Source organism: Poeciliopsis prolifica, unplaced genomic scaffold (assembly GCF_027474105.1).
Source record: "Poeciliopsis prolifica strain line A6 unplaced genomic scaffold, Auburn_PproV2 SCAFFOLD013, whole genome shotgun sequence".
In the NCBI taxonomy this organism is placed as follows: Eukaryota; Metazoa; Chordata; class Actinopteri; order Cyprinodontiformes; family Poeciliidae; genus Poeciliopsis; species Poeciliopsis prolifica.
The window spans coordinates 10,865,348-10,886,726 of record NW_026562388.1 but is presented as its reverse complement, the minus strand read 5'-3'; the positions used below and the strand labels follow the sequence as shown (position 1 = coordinate 10,886,726).

Sequence of the window (21,379 nt, the reverse complement as noted above, 5' to 3'; positions counted from 1 at the left end):
CATAAAGTGCTGCTCCAAAGGACCACGTGTCAGTCAGGGTGTAATTCAACAAAATATCTTTAATAGATAGAAACATTTTTTTTTTTACACATCACAGCTCAATGGAAACATAATCACATGCTGTCACACATGTTAAGAATGAAGGCAAAGGGGTGATCTGCTCTGTCAGGGATCTCAGACTCTTCTGAGTCCAGCTTGCAGGCATTGTTCAGTCTCTTAACCCCTTATTCCCCTCTTGCATAACCCTCATTTCTCTCTCTGCTACTCAGTTAAGCAAAAAAATTACATGAAAAATAAAAGTATAAAATAAGACTGAAGGTGCAAATTTTTGATGAATATTAAACTTTGCTTATATACAGTCGCACAGTGTCTGAATACAAAAGGAAGCAGGTACAGCGTGAGTTTAAATAAGGGCTTTGGTCGTCCAAGGACCAGGTTTTGTATCAGGATTTCAAGCAGGTTTGTGCAGAAACCTGTAGCTGAAATTTTCAGGATTTACACAATATATTACACGAACAAGTACCGATTTAATATACCCTGGGAGTCAGATTGAGGCCATTTCACATGCTTAGGAAGGGCAAAAGGGTCAATTTCATGTAATGCTTTACATGTCAAATAATCCACTGCAGCAGGCAAGGTAACAAAATGTTACACATCAAAAAGCATAAAAATAATTAGTATTTTGGATTAGAATTTGTCTAATTTGTCACACAGGGCACACATTTTCTCAGGAAACTGTCAAATATCTAACATCTCATCTTTCTTGGCCATCATCCTTGTCATAAATAATGTTTATATTATATAACAGAAGGGCAAGAAAAAAATAAACTCCGACTTCACATATTTACAATCATATGGATTGTATATTTGCATGTTTATGTGTTTGTACAATGTATATTTCTTTCTTGTGATCATTTTCACTGAACAGCCTTTAATTTACCTGCACAGTTGTTTACACACAGAAACAGTGCTTAGTGTGTGCTAACATAAGGGCTCTCTGTCTGCCTAGCCATCAAAAAATATCATTTGGATTTTTATTTTGGTTAGTGGTATAAAAATAAAAGGTGTTGAGAAACAGCAATAAATCTGTAACATTTAAATCTACAAAAGTGTCCATGTGGATCTGCCCAAAATTAAAGGATGTTTTATTTTATTTTATTAGAGCTTTATCGCTGTCAACATGTTCAGTTTCATTCAGGTTAGCTGAAGAACCCTGGTACCGGTCAGAAGTTTATAGAGAGATCATCACTGAGAAGGCTTTTTTGAGTTTGGACTTTTGATGATGTATTTGAACTGTTTTGTTTTTTTTTCTCATTTTAATTAATGAGAACTTCAATGGATTTTAAAAGCAAGAATCCAATGTTTTTATTGTAGAAAATGAAAAAGAACTGCCCAAATGCATCATAAAAAACCACAAATAATATGACTTCCATTTTCTTGATGAAGAAATGTAAACTTCTGATCGGCAGTGTAAACAGGGTCAGAAGCTTTTTATCCCTTTGGGTTAGTTTCAACATTTCCTTCTCTAACATGCAAGGATGCCACCAAAGCATTACATAATTGTTTGTCCTCCCAGGAGGGGAGTGCATGCCGATAAAATCTAACACACTGTTCATTTTCCCTGTCTTCCTTTTAAGTCTTTCGGTGTTTTTATGATTATTTTTACAGATCCAGTAGGACAGCATGTAAAGAAATGTTGGAGCTGGTTTGATAAGGAGACCAATATAGAAAGCAAACATCAGCATCAGTAGTGGTTAACATCCCAGTGGAGAGCAGCTGACATCTGTGGGCATCAGTTCATGTCAATGGTGTTGAAGACCCACTCTGTGAATTTCTTGAGCTTGGCTGAGGCGCTGTAGGATTCCTCCAGGAGACGCTGGTTGTCCTCTCGCAGGCTTTGGATCTGTACTTGAAGTGAAGCCTTGGCATCTTTCTCCTAATATTAAATAAATAATACGGTTCAGCATCTCATGTACCTTTTCTTTAATACTAGAAACATCATTAGATTATGTAACTCACCTTCTTCAGGTCCTCTTGCAGCACTTTCACCATGGACTCTAACTGGCTCAACTTACCCATCAAACACGGTGGAATCTCTCTGTAAAACAGGACAGCCAGGAAATTAATAACCCGATGCTCTAACTGTTGATTTTACAGATAAGTGTGCAGTCAGCCAGCAAGAGGAAACTAATTGATGTCATTAGCTGCAACAGTGTGTGACTAGAAGGAAGTGCACTGGGTCTTCCACGGCGTCAGCAGAGATGGAAATGAGGGAAATAAAACAAACACTGATGTCTTGCCATGACCTGAGACCCCTTACCCGGGCGAGGGCTGTCTCTGTGGAGCCGCCTGAGGCTCGGCCTGCTGAGGGCTGGCAGCTGATATGCTCTCAGCCGTGGAGCTCTCCTCCTGGGCTGCTAGGAAAACCAGTCTCTGCTCTAGAAAACACAAACGATGAGCTGTTAGATGTGAAGGAAGAAGAAAAGTTGCGTAATGGTGCCCTCATCTGGTAGAAGTTGTTTTTTCATGAGTTCTGAATACATTTTTACAGTTTTACAGTTGTCAACCTTAACATATGGAACCTGCAAAAACTAAATATGAGGATGGATAGGTATATACATAGATAAAACTTTTAGATAAGAAATTATTTAAATATACACTTAGAAAAAAATCTAATTATATACTTTTTCCAGATTGTTTTAATTAGCTTTAGATTAAATTTTTGTGTTCTCCTTTGTGTGAGTCTATTATCCATTTTTTCCTGTTACTTTGCTGCTCTTGTGTGGTAATTGTACTTTGAAAGACATTTCTTCAGTCAGTTATTCCACATCGTTTTTCTAATTTTGAACGTCATGAAAACTTGCCCTCAAATGCCTTTGCAGCGTCCACTAGGTGAGCCCAGTCCAGCGGGCCATCTGCTCCGGTGTCAGGGAGGGGCATTAAAGCAGGATCCTGCAGCTGCTGCTTCTTCCTCTCTTGCTCCAGCTCTGAGCTCTTTGGGGCGGTCAAGTCTCCTGGGGGTAAAGCAAAGGGAGATTAAAACCCTCTGGACATCTCACCTAGCTGCTCCTGCATGACATAAAGTCATAAAGTGACCCAGAAACATTGCTTGTACCTTCAGTAAATCTACATCACAACAAATTACACATTCAGGTGTTGCTGTCAAATGAAAAAAATCACCAAGAGATTTGTGCGATGCCCGACGATTTGGACCATGCCGGACGATGGGTGAGCGTGGGATGGTGGAGCAGGTGAAGAGAAGGTCAGCGGATGTGTCACACTGTCCACTGGAGGTGGACTCCCTCTGTCCGCTGTAAATACTCTCATCTGACAGCGTCCTCTGAAGGGAGCGGCGGCTGGGAGGAGGGCCTGGGAACAGCGGCTTCGGACAGACACAGCAACAGATCGAGAGTGACAGGAGTCATGAAATCAGTGCCAGGAGGTGATGAACTGGAAAAATTACTTCAACATTAAACAGAATTGTCAGTTGTTCCAGAATGTTAGTAAATGACCGGATAATAAGGCATTAGGAATTACATACATAATTCCATTCATAGCTGGAAATATGTGTTCCAGTTACATTACTGGTTCTGACTGCAGCTGCTATTTAGAAGATATATATTTAGCAACATTTCTATACAATTAATGCCAATCTTTAAAATACATTTAAAATAAATGCTGTTTTCTATTAAGATATGGATTAAAACTGTGTGACATCAGTCAGACTGCTTAGTGTGACATCAGTCAGACTGCTTAGTATTATTAATATTAGCATCAAGTTTGTAACTATTTCAACCATTTGCCCACTACTTAAAGTTACTTTTAATTTCTTAGTCATTTAGTTTTACATTAAAAGATTTATTTGAGATGTCAACATTGTTCATTATTGTTCCACTTGCTAGAAAGGAATAATTTCAGGCTTTCAATTAACCAGATGTTAATGTCTTAAGGATTAAGATAAAGTGAGAGAGAAAGGTCTCTGATGAGAATTCAAACAGAGTCTTTTCCATTAATAATTTTTCTTCAAAGATTAGAGAGGCTGACTATGTTAATATGCCATGAATTGATCAAATCTACATGATGAAGTAAGGAGAATATTATCGGAAACTAAGCAGAAAATATTAAAAACTTTAGCAATCTGGACTTGACATAATTGAGAATGGTAAAAAAAAACACATCAAATTCTCAAACATTAAATATTTGAAGGCGAGATATGTTGAAATCAGAATTACATTTTTTCTGTGCTTAAAAACCATGTCACATCATAAATTGGAACTGTTGTTGTCTTCCGAGGCATAACCATTAATCAACAGAGGAGTGACGTGTTTCTCACAATAATATCTGAACATCTGACTGGTCATTTCAAGATTAGCCACCGCAGAAATGATTTCATAAATGCAACTTGACCATTCATGCATGTTTTTGATAAATGAGGCCAAATAACTTCAGCATTTAAGTCTTTTATGTACAATTTGTTTATTCAATGTCATTTAAAGTCGTAAAATCTGTGTATTGATTAACTTAATTTCTGTTGAATTCATGCAATTCAGCCATGTTGATTATAAACAAACAGGAGGTAACGTAATTTTTAAATCGTTACTGTTAGGTAAAATATTTAGCACGGGGATTCAAATAGTCGGATTTTCTGCTACCTTCTCTTCATTTGTTGTCGGTGGTGGACTGTCAAGTGTGATCAGCTTCTTCAGGTCTTCTTCCAGGCTGGATTTGGCAGTCTGGCGCTGGGGAGACTGGGAGCCACGGAGATTGGCCCTGAGCTGGGGCTGACCACCGAGCAGACCATCAGGCATCACCAGACCACTCTGGTGACGCCTGGAGTCAAACAAAAAAAGAAAAAAAAAAAGAAAAGAAAAAAATTGTTTTTGTCAGGAAAATTCTTATATGATACAAACTTGTCTAAATAAGCAAAAACAAGACGGCAAAAGCTTTAGAAGAAGCATGCAGACAGAACATACATTAACAAGTAAGCATGTTAATCCCAAAATAAGATTCCTCAAGATTATATAACAAAAACTGAAAATAAAAACCCTTCCCTGCCTTAAAACAGGGTTAAAACTCGGGTATGCCTCAGGGGGGCACTGTTGATCATCTTTAAAAATTTGTTTAAAACTCAACTGAAATCCTTCATCACATTTAAAGTATCAGCAAAAACAAATCATTTTCTGCCTTACTTGCGAGTGCTGCTGAAATCCACAGAGTTCACGGTTCCTCCAGGCTTCTTCCAGCCAATCAGGTACTTCGAGGTTGCTCCTTGACGCGGATAGAAGCTCTTGGTCCCTGGGGACTCGGGATTCTGGGATGTTGGTGACAGGTCTGCTGCGGCTGCTTCGTTCTGTGGTGACGAGGCGCTGCAGGTCTGTCTCGTTGGACTCTCTGAGTGACCAGAGCTGATAGTGCTGGAGCGTTGAGACAGACGTACAACATTTATAAACATATAAAAACCAACCACTCAGAGGTAAGATTATGCTGTTGCTTAGTTCTATTAGATTTGATAAAAACCATGAATAAGTTTGATAACATTTTTAAATTCTGGAGGAGCTCTGTAGGAACCGTGAACAAAATAGAAACAGGACCTCATATCCTCTCATGTCTTCATTTTATTCTTGGTTTAGAAAAGTGAGAATTTCATTGTGTGCGTGTTATAACACTCAGCCGCCAGCAAGATGTCTGCAGTAAGAGAGTTATTTCTGTCTGAGTGAAAGGAGAAAAATAGCGATCCTTCATTCACAAGGAAGAGGATTTAGAGAAGAGGGAGCAGTGCTGCGCTATAACAGATAAAACAAGTACACTCTTTCCCTCTTTCTGCATAACTCCCAGACCATAGGCCCTTCATGAGGAGGACTATGCAGAATGTATCTGCACCACAAGAAATCAATTTACTTAGAAGTGAGAGATTTACACCAAAAAAGAATGGCAGCCCACCTGGAGTGGGACGCTGCATCACTCATGCTGTATGCGGCGCCATCAGGAGCTACTGTAAAGCCAGTTGGGCTCTTCGCCGATATCTCACTGCCTCCGGTGGGGACAAGAGAATCTGGTGTTGGAGGCGATGTGCTGGAGGCTCTCTCACAGCTTTCCACCTCATCCTGCCAGGGTATATTTTCCTTGGATCTGAAGGCACCGGTGGAGGAGGCCGTGCTGCTCTGGGTGGCGGTAAACGATGAGGCGTCTATGCCGCTGTCAGTGGAGATGCCCTGAAGATAGCCGTTGAGCTCCAGGTTGCTTCGCGCTCCGGACCGGGATCCAACTTCATACCACTTCTCGTCACTGTGCGCCGAGCTGGAGGCGTTGCTGGACAAGGTGTTGCTGCTTGACTGGCTGGATGAATACGGTGCATCGGCCTGTTCACAGAAAAGGAAAACATCAGTCTACATCAGCTCATGTAGAGAAGATAAAACTAGGGTGCTCAATTCACTGAAATAATCAGGTCATAGTAATATTTTAATCCTGCCTGCCTGCCGTAGGCACAAGCAGTGTTGGTTGTGAGCATTAGAAGGAATCAAACACTGGTTCTTCTGATGCAGTACCTCACATTTTTATTTGTAAACTTTGTTTTATAAAAATTAAGGGGCTATTTTGCTTCTCCTTGACAATCATGTGACGTGTGTAGTCTATCGAGCATGATCCCTAAAAATACATTGTAGTTTGTGTTTGCATTATGTCGAAATGTGAAAACAGTATGAGGCATCTTTAAAATCTGGTTTAAATATGCAGCGTAATGATTGCTGGTCACCTTGGTGTTTTTGTTTGGAGAAAGGCGGCTGGTCTGATCTGAATGCTGGAGCCGAGGAATCACAACCTTTGAAACTACGGTATCTATAAAACACAAGTTAATGAATGAAACAAATACCAAAACACAAATGACTTCTTTTTTTATATATATATGCATTTTTTTGTTTTAATCTCTGAGGATTTTCCAACCTGAGCCAGTTTTGGCGATGTCCATCCTGATTGCGATGTCGCTGTCTGCAGGTCTGGACCATGCAACAGCAGAACACACCTTGACTCCGTTGACTCCATCAGCAGCCACCTGCCGCACAGATGTGACAGGCGACTGGGAGTTGTTATTAAACCTGCACAGGACAACAGGAGGCATATTTAATTCACCATAATGTCACACGTCATGATGCAAAACAAAAAGAAGTTGGTGCATTCTGCATCTCGGTCGCAGACAGGCTCACCCATCAGGCACAGACTTCTGTCTCCACTGGTTTGAACTCATTGTGTCAGTGTAGGAGAGGTTAGAGGGTGAGTTTGTGCTGTGCATCGTGCGACCCATCACTATGGAGCATGCCAGAGCGTAGTTGTCATTCCCTGGGGAATATCTGCAAGTGGACATATGGATGACATTAAGGACATATGCTACAACCAGACAGATAAAATTCAGCATGTCTGATGTATTGCGTAACAGATTTATATCCATCCTGTGACCTTTTCGGGTTGAGAGGCCGCCCGTCGCTCGACACACTGCGAGGAATGGCGGCACTGTTGCGGTCACTGAAGTCTGAGGGCGGTGCCTTGATCAAAGTCCCCCCTGAGGCAGCAGAGCGAGGGCTGGATGAGCTGCGCGGCCACTTGGCGTTGTTGGTTGTTGGCCGGAAAGGGAACTTTAACTATAGGGCATGCCCTCTTTGTGGTTCTTGTAGTCCACAAGGGGCATATGGTAGATTTCAGAGCAGCCTCTGTTGTCAGCACACAAAGGACTCCAAGTTAAGATACTAAATAAATATGTATACGTTTGAAATTAAATTAAATATATATATTTTACCTCCGAGGAGTGGAGTCCTCATTTGGTGGAATAATGACCACCTTGACGGTGACGGAGGTTCTGAGCAGATCAATCATCTGCTCATGGGACAGCGAAGCCACAGACACCTTGCAGATCTCCACCAGTCGGCTGCCCTGCCTCAGCCCAGCCTGCCATGCATAGCCATACGGCTCCACTTCGGCTACGATGCCCTCAAAGTTGACATGAAAGCCCAGTTGGCCCAAGGCGTTCCGGCGCAAAGTCATATCTGTGGTCTGGCTGCCTTTGGTCAACAGCTGCAGAGGAGGCAGAGGTAAGTGGTGAGTGTTTTATTGGACATACTTAGATAACAGGGACAAGATACAGTATGAAGGAATAAGATTGGAACTTTTCAAAATATACCAATTTTTAGTTGTCCCTGTCCCTCACTTTGGAGGGACGTGTCACGGCTAAAATTGAAGAATTTATTGGCATGCAAAACATAGAGATAAAATCATACATTACACTAGCATATTTCTTTTTCTTTTGCTGGATGGTTATGTCTGCAGCATTTTTGATAACTGTTTAATAGCACATTCAGTCATGCCAAGGAATTAGTTTTTATATACAATAGAAAGAATTGATGATTGCTCAGATTTTTGAATGGATTTCCTCATTTGTAAAATCATCTCAATTGCTATCTAAATTAAGTACCAGGCACCAACCCACATCACTCACTGACCTCCAGTCTTTTCACAACCTCTCCGAAGTCCTCAGTGTTGTTGTTGATAGATCGAAGTGACACACTCTCTCCGCGCTCATAGTAGATCTTCAGTGAGGCGGGGCTCCCAGTTGACCAACCAATGATGTCCCGCGTGGCGCAGTTAAACACGACTGCTTTGGCCTCCTGATCCAGCAGGATGATGAAGTCATTTGAAATGGCCAATAGGCATTCTCGTTCAGCGCCTGCTACCTGATCTTCGGCATGAACCTGCCAGGTTATGGCCCCTAGACTACGCAGCTCCGCCCCGCTGTATGGGCGCACCTTCTCCCGACGCTTATGTGCCAAAGAGATGAAGGGAAACTTCCCAGCAGGCTCCACGGGTGTGCTGGTCACGTGCCGCTCCGCCAAATCGCGCAGGTACTCCTGTCGTGTGCGCGTCGCCATGGCGCCAAACTTTTCTGACTTGTGCGCAGCGTTCTCAGCGTTGATGACCTTGGCCAACAGGAAATCCCGGAAAACAGTGGACTTTGGGAAGGTAACTCCCTTTGGGATTGGTGGACCAAAGGAGGGAACGTCCTGCGAACGGGTCACAGCAACGCTAGAGGTAGAAAAAGAGAAAACAGGAGTGATTTTTTTTTTTACTTCTAAAATCAAATAAAATGGCCTTAACCTATAAAATGTACCATTTACAAAATATTTAATAAGATAAGTAAACATGAATGAAATGAACAATGCACACAGAAGAAAAATTATAAATATACTATGGATATTTATAAGTTATAAATATTCATAGTAAACAAGTTATTTATCACCCAACATACAGCAAAGTATGAAACTCGACACTGTGTGAAAACGGCTGAAGTGGAAAAACAGGCACCAAACTGGTTATTAGTACAATACATTCATTCCCCCTTTTGTCACATTACAACCACAAACACAAAGGAGCATATACTACTGTATTTTGAGACTGAATCTCTGTACAGGGGGAATGAAAACTAGTATAAAATTTTACTTATTACACAAAAGAGTAAAATTACAGTGAATTTAAGTGAATTACTCAATTTCAAAGATAAATTATACATGATTCTGCTGGAGGCATTTTTTAGTTGGAAGAGTTTTCCTTTCTTCTGTCACCACATGTTTGCTCCAGAATGAAGGGTTCCTGTCCCTCATTCTCCTGAAGGGTTCCTGTCCCTCATTCTCCTGTTGCCATATGCTAGTTTGAATTACCCTCTTCCTAAAACATTAAAACAAATTCTCTCTGATTTTCTTCCAATTAAAATATTGAATATTGTTTTTTAACAAACTAACTTATGGAGAAGTTGGCATGTCCTGTGAATGCATATTGTTGACATGTTTGTTTCCTACTAAGAAGTATTGCCTTTGACCTATTTAATTACTATCAAGAAAGGTGTTAAATTCTTACAGAACTCTCCTCCTCCTGTTTCCTTCCACTGCTCCAGTTCCAACAATGGAGTTAAATTGCTATTAATTGGTGAGAAGGTGTTTTTGACATTCCCTGACACCTGTTGTCAACAAGAACCTTGGCACAAAAACCAGCAGAAGGATTCATTCACAATCAAATAGCTTCAACATTGTAGGAGAGATCTGCTTCAGCTTACATGTTTAACCCTCTACTTGCTTCCTAATTCAAAGTGAGGGATTCATACACATTCAGAAGCTTGCAAACACAAAAGCTAACAAGTAATAAAAAGCAACACACTGTGTATGATAAGCTGATGTGACAATCCTGACAAGACTTGATTCACCCCATTAAACTGATCACACAGCCAATGCTTGCAGCAGAAATGTAGAACCACGATTTACTCGCCTTGACGTACAAAAACCGAAGATAATGCCTCTTATGACAAGCCAGCTTCGAATGCTGTCAGCCTGCTATGCTCTGCAATACCGTGGTATGTAGAATGAGCACAGCGGTTGGACTTAGCGAGCACAAACAACCTACATTTCTCAAACAAAGATCTGGTTATGCAATCCAGCTTGCTGGCCTCGTGTGACTTTGAGGCAGCAGTTGAAAGCAGCAGATTAGCAGCCTTCTGGCTTTAGGCCACTTACTCCGCTAGTGTGCTGTACTGGCTCAATATGACCAAAGCATTACCCAAATCTCAGCAGCAAGCAACAACAGACTATTAATAACTGTGTGACTCAACAAATCGTAAACGCTTTACTGACAGAAATTGAAAAATATCATTCAGTAAAATTTAGAGTGAATAAAAAAAAAAAAACTCTCTTCATGATAAAATATTTTCAAGCAAGTGCATATGACTCCCTATAATTAGTTGATTATAGAGCATATAATCAACTGACAAGTTGTGCTTTAGTAAAACAAAATCAATTCACTGAATCAGCGAAACTGCACAGCTTTAACTATTTTAAGTATTTTAATATTAAAAACATAGGGTTTCAGAATGTTTCAGAAAATGTATAACTTTTAATGCATTTTTAAGATCATAATTAGAATTACAGCACAGGAATAAAAGGAAAATTACTTCTGTAGGTTCAGCTTAATTTCTGCAAGTTTTTTATAACTTTCAACTTAAGTTGATGTTTTTTGACTGTCATGTAGTTCCTGTTTTTCTCCAGGTCAATTAATTCAATTAATTCTTTGACCAATTCGTACTGAAGCATTGTCCCTTCCCACTAAACATTTCACACCCATATACTTAAAGCTCTGATGTAATAAATTATTTTCATTAACTATTAAGATAAATCACAATATACATACACAACTGAACATTCTGATCTGAATTAAAAATCATTTTAATTCTGATGGGACAGCTTACTCCTACAAAGGTAGATACAATTCAACACTTTTTTTTGAACCCCACAGACCTCCTGAGTAGAAATGCACCAATCAAGCTTGTTTCTTCCAAGCAAATGACAATATTCCAGTTTTCATGAGTTTGATTTGTCAATTCCAATTTTGATAGCTGTTTTATAACTATAACTAACAAAACCAAAAACAAATGTACTATGATAGAGGTAATACTGAAAGACTACAGAATCCCTGAATGGAGATGATCAAACTTTTCAGGACAATTCCTTGCTGATTCTGATTTTGACCCGATAGTTTTATTGCTTACTAAAGAATACACAGAGAAGGAAAAACAGATCAACTTTACATGATTATCCCTATTTATCTATTCAAACATATGCCTCCATTGTTCATTTAATTTTTATTCCGCTAGATAAAAGCTATTGGTGTTGGTTGACATGTTCAAAGGCCAAAAAGGCAGGGGTTCTTAAGTTTAAATAGAAGAAAACAATATTGAACAGTCGATCAGTGCAAATCAATAAAAAAAATTGTCAGATTACCATTTTTGACAGAAGTGCATCTCTAATCAATAACTCACCTCTTTCTTCAACAATAGGGCACCATTCTCTTCTGGTTTTTGCTAATATCCTTAAAATCTAGAGCAGTCGCAAACAAGGAATGATATGATCTGCTGAAGCGTTGATAAGTCAGTTGACTTGTGTAGCCAAAAAAATACCTTAAAATAATCAGTGTGTTTTAGGAAAGTCTTGCAATTCAGTTGTTTTTTTGCTGAAATCAGTGATGAATATCCAGGGCCAAACTTTGTAAAAACAATCTGAGATAAGTCCTGAATGATCCAAGCAAAAGTATTAGTTACTCTGGGTGGAGTCGCTGGCTTGTCCTCCAGGATTCTATATCTTGTATCTAAATATAGCAAGTAATGTAAACTAGTATTCCAGATATTAACGCTCACAAGAGATTAAAGTGACAAATACAAAAAAATAAATAAAATATCCATTGGTTCACGGAATATAATAGCTTAAAAAAGTCCCAACAGAAATAAAGGTCAAAAATGATAATCCTGGTGTGGGAAATGAAGTCCAGCCTGACCCGTCTTCCCCTGAGGTGGACTCTGTGAGATCTGAGAAAACCCTGCTCTGTACACTCTTCTTTACTCACATCCATGAGCGGCTGAAGAGAGCACTTCATGTGCATGGGACTAACTCCTTAAGACCACTTCGGCTCATGCAGCCCAGAGGCAAAGTGGCAGCTGGGGAGGGGGAGAAGTGTGTGAAGAGTGAGCCTTCAAGTAAATTAGTGTACAAGCAGGGAAGTGTGTAACTGTATGTGCTGTGTGCAAGTGAGCATGAGGAGGTGGTAAAATGGAGAAATGGGACTAACGGAGTGACAGAGAGCAACTATGTGTGAATAATATTTGTGCACGCAGTGAGGTGGCTTTGAGATAGTGATAAAAGCAAAAAGTTGGTCTATCCATCATCGCAAAGCCAAGAATAAGCCGGCAGACTAGAACAAACATCGATTCGACAGCTACTGCAGAAATAATGTCTTTGTTCATAATCAAACAAATGTGCATGTGTGTATATATAGCTTAAGCAGCCCATGATCCGTGAAAACAAGGAGAGGGTGATGCAAAAAGCTTTTATGTTTGATTCATGCCTTGCAGTCAATGCTTTTCTTTTAATGCAACTGCAAAAACTTGAACAAAAAAAAGCAGCTAGTAACACTGAGTGGGACAGCGAGCATTTAAGGCGACATAAAAAGATAGGTCAGACATGATTTTGGCTAGACTAGCCAACAAAAACTGTAAACAATTATTCCTCTAGAGAAAACAAGATTAATCTTCTTTGCTGTTTTACTTTCACCTCACAAATTCAAATAGTGAAACTGATACAGATGAATTGAGAACTAAGTGATATAAGCTTAGTTTTGACCATTTATTTCTGTTGGTTTTGATCATTATAACTTGCACTTAAAGAAAAACTAAATTTCTTGTTAAATGCAAGTTATATATATTAAAAAAAAATAATATATATATATATATATATATATATATATATATATATATATATATATATATATATATATATCATGGCTTATACAATCAATGTGAAGACTGCTGAGCAGCTACTAAATTTGGAACTTAGCTGAAATATCTGGCTGTATCAAACCATATTAATAAAAAAATTAAGTGGAAGCAAAATCTGGTAGAAAAATATGCACCAGAGATAAGTGCAGAGTTGAGAGAATTTTGTAGAAAAAGACAACAGGAGTCAGTGCTTCAGAAAACACCACAACAGAAATATCTGGGAGGTACAGTATATTCATATGTTAAGTCACTCCTGAACCACAGACAGGATCACAAGCTAAGAAAAAAATGGCTCAACTGTTGCTTAGTAGGCCAAAGTCTTTTTTTCATATGAAAATAATTTTTTTACGTAATTTAGAAATTGTCTGGAGCAAGAGTGAAGAGGAATGAAATCCAAGCTGACTAAGGACCAGAGTGAAATTTCCAATCACTGACTATATAAAGCGTCAAGTTATCTGGTGCTGTTGGCTCAACTATGTTTCATCAAGTCCAAAGTCCTTGCAGTCGTCTACCAGGAAATTTCAGAGCACTCTATGCTCTGATAAGAAACTTTATGGAGATGCCGATTTCTTTTTGCAGAATGACTTTACGGCTGGTCACATTGCCAAAGGCACCAAAAGCTGGTTCAGTGACTGGAGTGTTACTGTGCTTGTGACCTCTACTCCATAGTGAATCAATGGCATTGTCAGGAAGTAGATGAAGGACACTAGGCCCAACCAAGTGGTCAGTACATAAAAATTAACATATAGTTTTCAGAAGTCTAACATTTCTGTTTGAAATATCTTTCTTTAGATTATATAATATTCATATAGGCTTTACCCAATAATTTTTTCTACATAATTGTTTCAGAACATAATTTTTTATTAGTTCTGCACTAAATGCTTAAAAAATATTTCTGTGTAAATAAATCTATATAATTAAGTTTCCAATATTTTACTTTAGGTATTGGCATAAACATGTTAAAAAATTACTCAGCTCCAAATCTACTCTAAACTTATCCCCTAATAATCTGCCGTGAGGACCCACCTGTAGCATGTGCCATCAGAGCAGGGGTTGTGCACCCGAACAATAATGAAGACATGCTGAAAGTGAGACCGAATGGCTCTGGGCGTGAAAGGGTGAGCTCCCGGTTCCTGGAACACAATGGTCACAATGTCGTTCCCAATGTGGCGCTTCCTCAGCAGCTGGAAGAACAACAAAGCTTATACTGACTGAAACTGAGTTTTGACTGAATTTAAAGTTAAAACACACACGTAGCATATTTCACTTTTTGTAAGTTGAAACAAATAATTTCATTAAAGCTGAACAGGGTTCTGTTTGCAGAGCTTTAAATCCTCTGAAAATGTATTTGGTGTATTTGCCTCCAAAAAAAGAATTTTTTTCTGACAAAACAATATACTGCATACAATCCGTGTCCTCCATGTTTACCTGTTGTTTGTTGTTGGGGGTGTAAGGCAGCATTGTGGACACATGAAACATGATCTCGTAGTCCTTATAGGAAGTGTACAGGGAGTGAGTGCCAGTTGAATCCGCTGCAGAAAGAATGGAAATGCAGAATTGAAAACCGTAATATTACTCCTATTCATTTGTGCTTTGTACTCTGTGCACAGGATGCACTTTCACCATAGCACAAACAAGTAGACAATAGTGAGCTGTGAACAAATGCCAGCCAATCAAAATTAATGTTCATTGGGGGAAAATTGCTTTCTCTAATGTTTGCATCCTGTACATTGTTTTTGGATTAAGAGTACAAAGAAAGCACTATAAGGTGTAGGAAATTCTAATCATTTTAGAAAAATATTTAAGTCTCAATTCAAACTGAAACCAAATTTAGTCACAATGAGTTCCAAAGAACAAAAAATGGTCTCCAGGATTTCTATTCACCTACAAACCTCTGAGGTTCTTTTATAAATGCTAACTAATTCATGTTAGTCTATCACATAAAATCCCAATAAAATACACAAAAATTTGTGTCTGAAAAGGTAAATATTTGTAAAACCTCCAGGAATTTGAATATATTTGAAAGGCACCGTATGTGTTGGAAACTAAAGAAATAGAAGGAAGGAAGGTCCCATGAAATGGAGGAAAGCGAGACTAAAATGAGAGGTGACTGGGAGGCAGAAAGTAACTTCAGTGTTGGAGCTAATCTACAGGTCAGTATGGCTGGCCTGTAGATAGAAATCCCTTTGTATGTGAAGCCAAAAACAATGCAGTGTGTGTAATTACTTTTGGTGTCCAGCTGGGCTCTGTATTTGGTGAAACCCTTGAGGCGGATCTTCTCCCCGAGCAGCTGGAAGAACTCCTCCAGGGCGGGGCCGGCGGTCTCGTTGTTGTACATTTCCTCCTCTGTGCTTTGTCCCGCTCGGCAGTACATCACACCCACCTTGACCTGAAAACTTAGCTGGAGACCAGACACAAAAATTTCACACTTTTTCAATCAAACATTTGTCTTAATGCAATTTTTAGGTGATTTATAAATCAAAGTGAATTTATGGCTGACAATCCTTATAGTGGTCAAACTCCATCTATAGAATCTTTAAAAAAAATACTGTCATGGAAAGTGAGGCAGAAGGAAAGAAGATTATTTGTCCTTTCCATAAAGGACAAATAATTTGTAATCTTATGCATCATCCTCCTACCCCTTGTTCATCCAGCTTCATCAGCTGCTCTGTGACTTTAGGGGTGTTGAGTGCCAGTCTGAGGCAGGACAGATCCAGTTCTGGGAGAAGGTACTCCAGAACATCTTTGATAGGCAGACCTCTTGTGGTCCCATGTTTGGAGGTAGAAGGCACTGCATCCTCCAATATTGAACCTCTAAGAGTTGTCAGCTGGATGGGAAGAAATGCAAAGGAAGATTACAGAGAGGAGAGAGACAAGGAATGCACCTCAGGTATTATTGAGGCTCTGAACTTCAGAGAAAACAGGCCATCCCTGACAACAGAAATAAACAACAGCACAGTCTGCAGAGCTTCTAATACCAACTTCAAAGTCAAAAAGGCAATTCTGACTCAAATCTTTGGGTAAGCACAAAATCAAAGCGGTGAAAGAGGTGAGATGGCCTGTCCAACCATTCTGTAGCACACAGTGTGCATTGTGCTGAGCTCGTTGACTGAACTCAATCACCCAGCTATCTTAGCAGCTGGAACAGACGGACACTCCCTCTTCCCTGCAAGCTTGAAGCTGTACTGAGCTGATGTTTACAATGGACCACTGTTTCCAATGTTTGCATGAGGGATTGGGGGGTGGTTAGTTGCTTCAGTCAAACCTGTGAAGTTTAAATCACATGCACCTGTCCTGGAACAATCCACAAAAAAAGCTTGTATTTGCTTCTGTATTCTGTCTGGGTGGGAATGCATGACATTAAATTCTATAAACCGATTTCCCGAGATGACCCCATAGGAGTGGAATCAAACTGTGGTGTTAAGGAAGTATTATATTTAATTGCAAGCTCTTCACACGATAGTTTTAAGGTGCTGACAGGCCTTCAGGGCTAGAGGATGTGTGTACATCCTGAGGTTTCTTCACACATTGCTAATATCAAGTAGACACCTGAATAGCTTGAGGGAAGGTTGCATAATGATAATAATAAAAATAAACAAGGACAAAAACAAGTAACGCAACTTTAATTACTTGGTTATATTAAACATGCAAAAAAAAAAAAACTTAACCCAGAATGAATAATACATAAGTTGAATGTAGTGTATTACAGAAAAAAACTTTTTAAAATTAAAGTTTAGCTATTAAATACCAAAATGAGTGACTACAAGAATATAAAGTCTGCATTATCACAATTTAGTTGTAAATGAAAAAAAAGTGTGCTGTAAAAGTTGAAGGCAAGTCTGACCTCGCTTGTTCTGAAGATGATGCGGTAGTTATACTGCTGCCCACGCTCTTTTTCCTCATCAAGCTTCTCTCTGCGCAGACTTACAGCGACTGGACCCAGAGCGTCATCTATGCCAAAGTAGTTCCAGTGCTCTGAGGTGCAGGAAGTGTCACATGTCCAAAAACAGCATGTTAAGCATCACTGCTTTGAAGCACATCATTAGTTTGTAGGTAGCAAAATATTTACAATGTTTGTCACAAGATTTATGAATTCATCATTGGCATCAGAGAGATAATTTGCCATGTTTAATGTGTTGAACATTAAATTTGCTTGGAAAAATGACTTCTACTAATTTGGTAATCAAGAATGTTCCCTCTATATCAGACATGTTAAAGTTGCTTATATAGTTCAACACTCCCGAATCAAATGATGGCTCATTAACACGTCTACAGAACATTGACAAGTTGGGAAAGTAGTAACTACCAGAGTGTTGAACCAGAAAAAGAGCTAAAACATGCAGGACATCAGATCATACGGACTGACTTTGGACACCCTTTGTCTATATGATGATGATCCAGGACTTGAAGATGAGTGTCCTGCAACTTTTAGATGCATTTCTGCTTCAACACAGCTAAGTCAAATAATGAGGTCATTAGCAGGTCTCTGGAGAACCTGACTGCATACTGTTGAGGTGATTCAGCCATTTGATTCAGGTGTGTTGACTCATCTGAAAGCTGCAGGTCACCAGCTCTTGATGACTGGATTTGAATAAACTCAAACCTGTGGATATTTTTTCTATCACTCACCTACAAAAAGAGCAGTTCAAGTGTATCATGTATAACTGAATCTTACCTTTAAGGTAGAAAAACTTTCTGTAATAGTAGGCTCCAAGATCCACATGCTCCACAATGTACTGTTTGCCCTTTTCGCTGACTGTGCTCGGTCCCTCCTTGGGTCCCTCGAGAACAGCTACTCCAGCATTAGTGCAGTGTGTGCTCAAAGATGTCTCATATAGGTGACCTTCTCCAGTCAGGTTTCCTGAGCTGCTGCTGTCTGCTCCACCACCCACAAGTCCATGATACCTAGTCCCACCTAGCCCACCTGCCCCCAGCCGCCGCCTCCCGTCGGTGTTGATCTCATTGCGGAAGCAGGGGCAGCTCAGCAACATTTCGTTGCTCTGTTCATCTCCAGTGTCCAAGCCTGGGCTGTCTCTGGAGGTCAGCTCTTCTTGGCTGCCACTGGGGGAGCTGTAAGGCAGGCTGTGGGTAGATGACAGAGTGGAGGTAGCAGATGCTACGGCAGCAGCGGACGCTCCGGTGGTGGTGTTCTTCCTCTTCCCTGCAGTCTGTCGAAGCTGAATAATTTCATTGAGGTCAAACAGGATGCTCTGAACGTCGTAGTGAGCAAAACCTTTCTGACAGACCCAGGGCTTTAGAGAGGGAGGTGCATCCTCCATTCGACTGTCCTCCATGTCAGATCCGGCTCTTGGGGAGTCCAACTCACCTCGTACATTCTTAAGTTTCCGGAAAATGGACTCCCCTCCCGTTTCGGATTTAGTGCGTCTTTTTGGAGGCTTGTCCCTGTCTCTGGGTTTCAGCAGGTGTCCATCTGTGACGTCCTCCTGAAGCTCCTGAAGTTTTATCCCAACATTCAGAATGTCCTCTAGGTTCTCTGGAGCAGGGCTGCGCTGGTCAACCTTGTCCTCTTGATAACCCTTCAACATTTCAAAGAAACTGTCCTTAGCGATTCCATGTTGATCTATTGATGATGTGCTGCCATATTCCCGATGAAGAGGAGAACATTTAGCTCCCGCTGATGGCGCCCAGTCTTCTCCGCTATCTCCACTGCCCTCCATCTCACTGATGGCCATGTCACTGTTACTGCGTTGACGGACATGTCTCTGTCGTGGATTTTTGTGCGCAGGGCCTCTGTAACCTGGAGTCAAATAACGGTTGTCAGGGCTGTAGCTGTTTGGCGGTGCATGTGTTCGACTCATTAGGGTGTTGTGGATGTTGCGAAGCATGGAGGAGTCATGAGGGCTCAAAACAGAGCCTAACTTAATGTGACTTTTGATAACAGAGGGGGTGCCAGCCCCAGTGTCACCAGATGAGTGCCACTGCACTCCTGGAGTGTCTTTTCTCGGGGGCCAGTCGGCCACCCGAGCTCGAACGCCCATTTTAGGCATCCCTGTGTTCACACTGCCATGGTGGTTGTCTGTTCGGGCCGGAAAAGCCCCTCCATTGACTGGTCGGAGATGGCCAGTGTAAAACTCATTGGTAGCAGGAATGGAGCCTCCAACCGTGCACTCCATCGGTGGGCGCTTCAGGCTGGTCATGACATCAGTGCCAAAGGCTAAAGGCACTTAGCAGATGGGCATGGCTGCTTCTGGGACTGGGTGCTACTCGATGACCTCATGAGCAGACATGAATGTTGGGATTAACAAGACAAGAGGCAAGAGATATCCTCAGCACTCAAGCTTGCATACTGCCTCCTTAGCTGCAGCAATCCCGATGTTTAGCATTTTATCCACTCATAACACAGAACCCTGGAAAAACATAAACAAATATATGTTAGGACTGTGCTGATAAATCAGCAGTACAAAAATTTGAGCAGTGACTGCCATCAGTCCAAGATGACGAAATCTTAATGTAGAAATTGTCTTCACACTTGATTTCTATCACTATTGAAATCTTCTTTAGCAAAAAAAAAACACATCCAAGTTAACAAATAAATACACTTTATTTGTTACGAAAGCATATAAAATAGAGGGATATTGTTTGAAAAAAAATCTGAAAATCTGAACATGTGTCTGCAGAACACATTTTCAGGACATTTAAAGGGCATCCCCCTTTAGAGGTGAGAGATATTTAAAAGTTAGATGAGCAGAGGGAAAAGGATCCAAAATTATCTAAAAAAAATTGCTTTTGTATTCAGAGTTGTGGCTCAATTCTTAGTGAACCAATCCCACATTTAGTATTAGATGGAGACCATATTTGAACAGGAATTCTGTCACAGATTCCTAAGTAAATTTAGATCTATATTCTGTGCCATTTTAACACATGCATGTCATGTTTTCTAAGCCATTTAATTGCAGCTCTAACTGCATTTTGTTCTGTCAGAAGGTGAATCTCTGCTAAAGTTTTCCCAGGGCATGCCTAAATCTTCTATCTATTCTAATTTGTTTTCCAAACTATTCCCACAGCTCAATTTTGCTTGGATACACTGGAATTCTGTTTGGGGGGGAAGAAAAGTAACAGAGCTGTCCTCAAACTTTTTTTGATTTATATTTTTAAAAACATAAAAAAATATGCCGATCTGTTCATTTCACAGTCATGCACTATTTTAAGTTGTTCTTTCACCTAGTAGCAAATTAAATACATGGAAACTTGTTTTTGTACCTTGGAAGAAGAAAAATCATGTGGTCTGAATGTTTTTGAAAATTGTTAAATATATTCCATAAAAACTTCAATCTCTCAACCATGAAATGTCCAAGTCAGTTCGAGGCTAATGTCTTCTGATATCTTCTTAATTTGCTTGCTAAATTGCAGTTCTTAAGCTCAACTAATTGCACCTGAACATCAAAAAGTAAAGAGTCCCTTTGAAGTTACCTGAAAACTGGGCAGCAATCACTACCTGACAAATCGGGCCTATTTGGAAATGACGCAAAAAAAAGAGCTTAAATCTCTTAGATTATGCCGACCCACCAGTCTGTGCCTGTGATCACATTACTCACTAACTGTCAGCTCAGACACCTTCATAATCTATTGACCACATCGGTTTTCTTTTCAAGTATAATAATTTTATAAAAAAGAATGTCTCAATCAAAAAAGTAAAAGCCTTATATTTGAGAAGAATTTGCACTATGACATGTTTCCACAGGGGCGAACACTATTGAGATGCAGGTCAAGTGCTCCCTCGACTGCCCAGTGTGTTTGATGTATCAAGTCAAGCTAAGTGTACAGGAGGAAGAAATCTCAAAGTTCTTCAGTGCAGATGATTCATTTTTTAGAAGCACCTCAGGCAAAGCAACCTCAGACAACCAACACAGAGTGTTTGGCAAGTGAGAGCTACATGCAAGTAAAATCAGGAATAAAACTTGCAAGAAGCATCAAAGCATAAACACGAGTTAGAATGGCCCAGTCAAAGTCTAGATCTGAATCCAACTGTGAAAGTGACAAGGCTTGAAAATCCTTATAGACAGCTGT

General features: G+C 40.1%; 1 protein-coding gene across 1 annotated transcript in view; it reads right to left on the bottom strand.

Annotated features, from left to right (window-relative positions):
* Positions 1 to 39: 39 nt before the first annotated feature.
* LOC129365277 (signal-induced proliferation-associated 1-like protein 1) overlaps positions 40 to 21,379 on the bottom strand; it is a 34,172-nt gene continuing 12,832 nt past the window's right edge. Inside the window, 21 exon segments of the mRNA XM_055038400.1 lie at positions 40 to 1,936; positions 2,020 to 2,098; positions 2,321 to 2,438; positions 2,865 to 3,014; positions 3,181 to 3,382; positions 4,653 to 4,830; positions 5,190 to 5,414; positions 5,941 to 6,359; positions 6,752 to 6,834; positions 6,940 to 7,091; positions 7,200 to 7,343; positions 7,450 to 7,633; positions 7,636 to 7,700; positions 7,787 to 8,061; positions 8,487 to 9,066; positions 14,378 to 14,535; positions 14,780 to 14,883; positions 15,578 to 15,752; positions 15,991 to 16,179; positions 17,196 to 17,326; positions 18,027 to 19,719. Coding sequence (XP_054894375.1) covers positions 1,793 to 1,936; positions 2,020 to 2,098; positions 2,321 to 2,438; positions 2,865 to 3,014; positions 3,181 to 3,382; positions 4,653 to 4,830; positions 5,190 to 5,414; positions 5,941 to 6,359; positions 6,752 to 6,834; positions 6,940 to 7,091; positions 7,200 to 7,343; positions 7,450 to 7,633; positions 7,636 to 7,700; positions 7,787 to 8,061; positions 8,487 to 9,066; positions 14,378 to 14,535; positions 14,780 to 14,883; positions 15,578 to 15,752; positions 15,991 to 16,179; positions 17,196 to 17,326; positions 18,027 to 19,509 — 5,238 coding nt within the window. The 5' untranslated portion in view covers positions 19,510 to 19,719 and the 3' untranslated portion in view covers positions 40 to 1,792.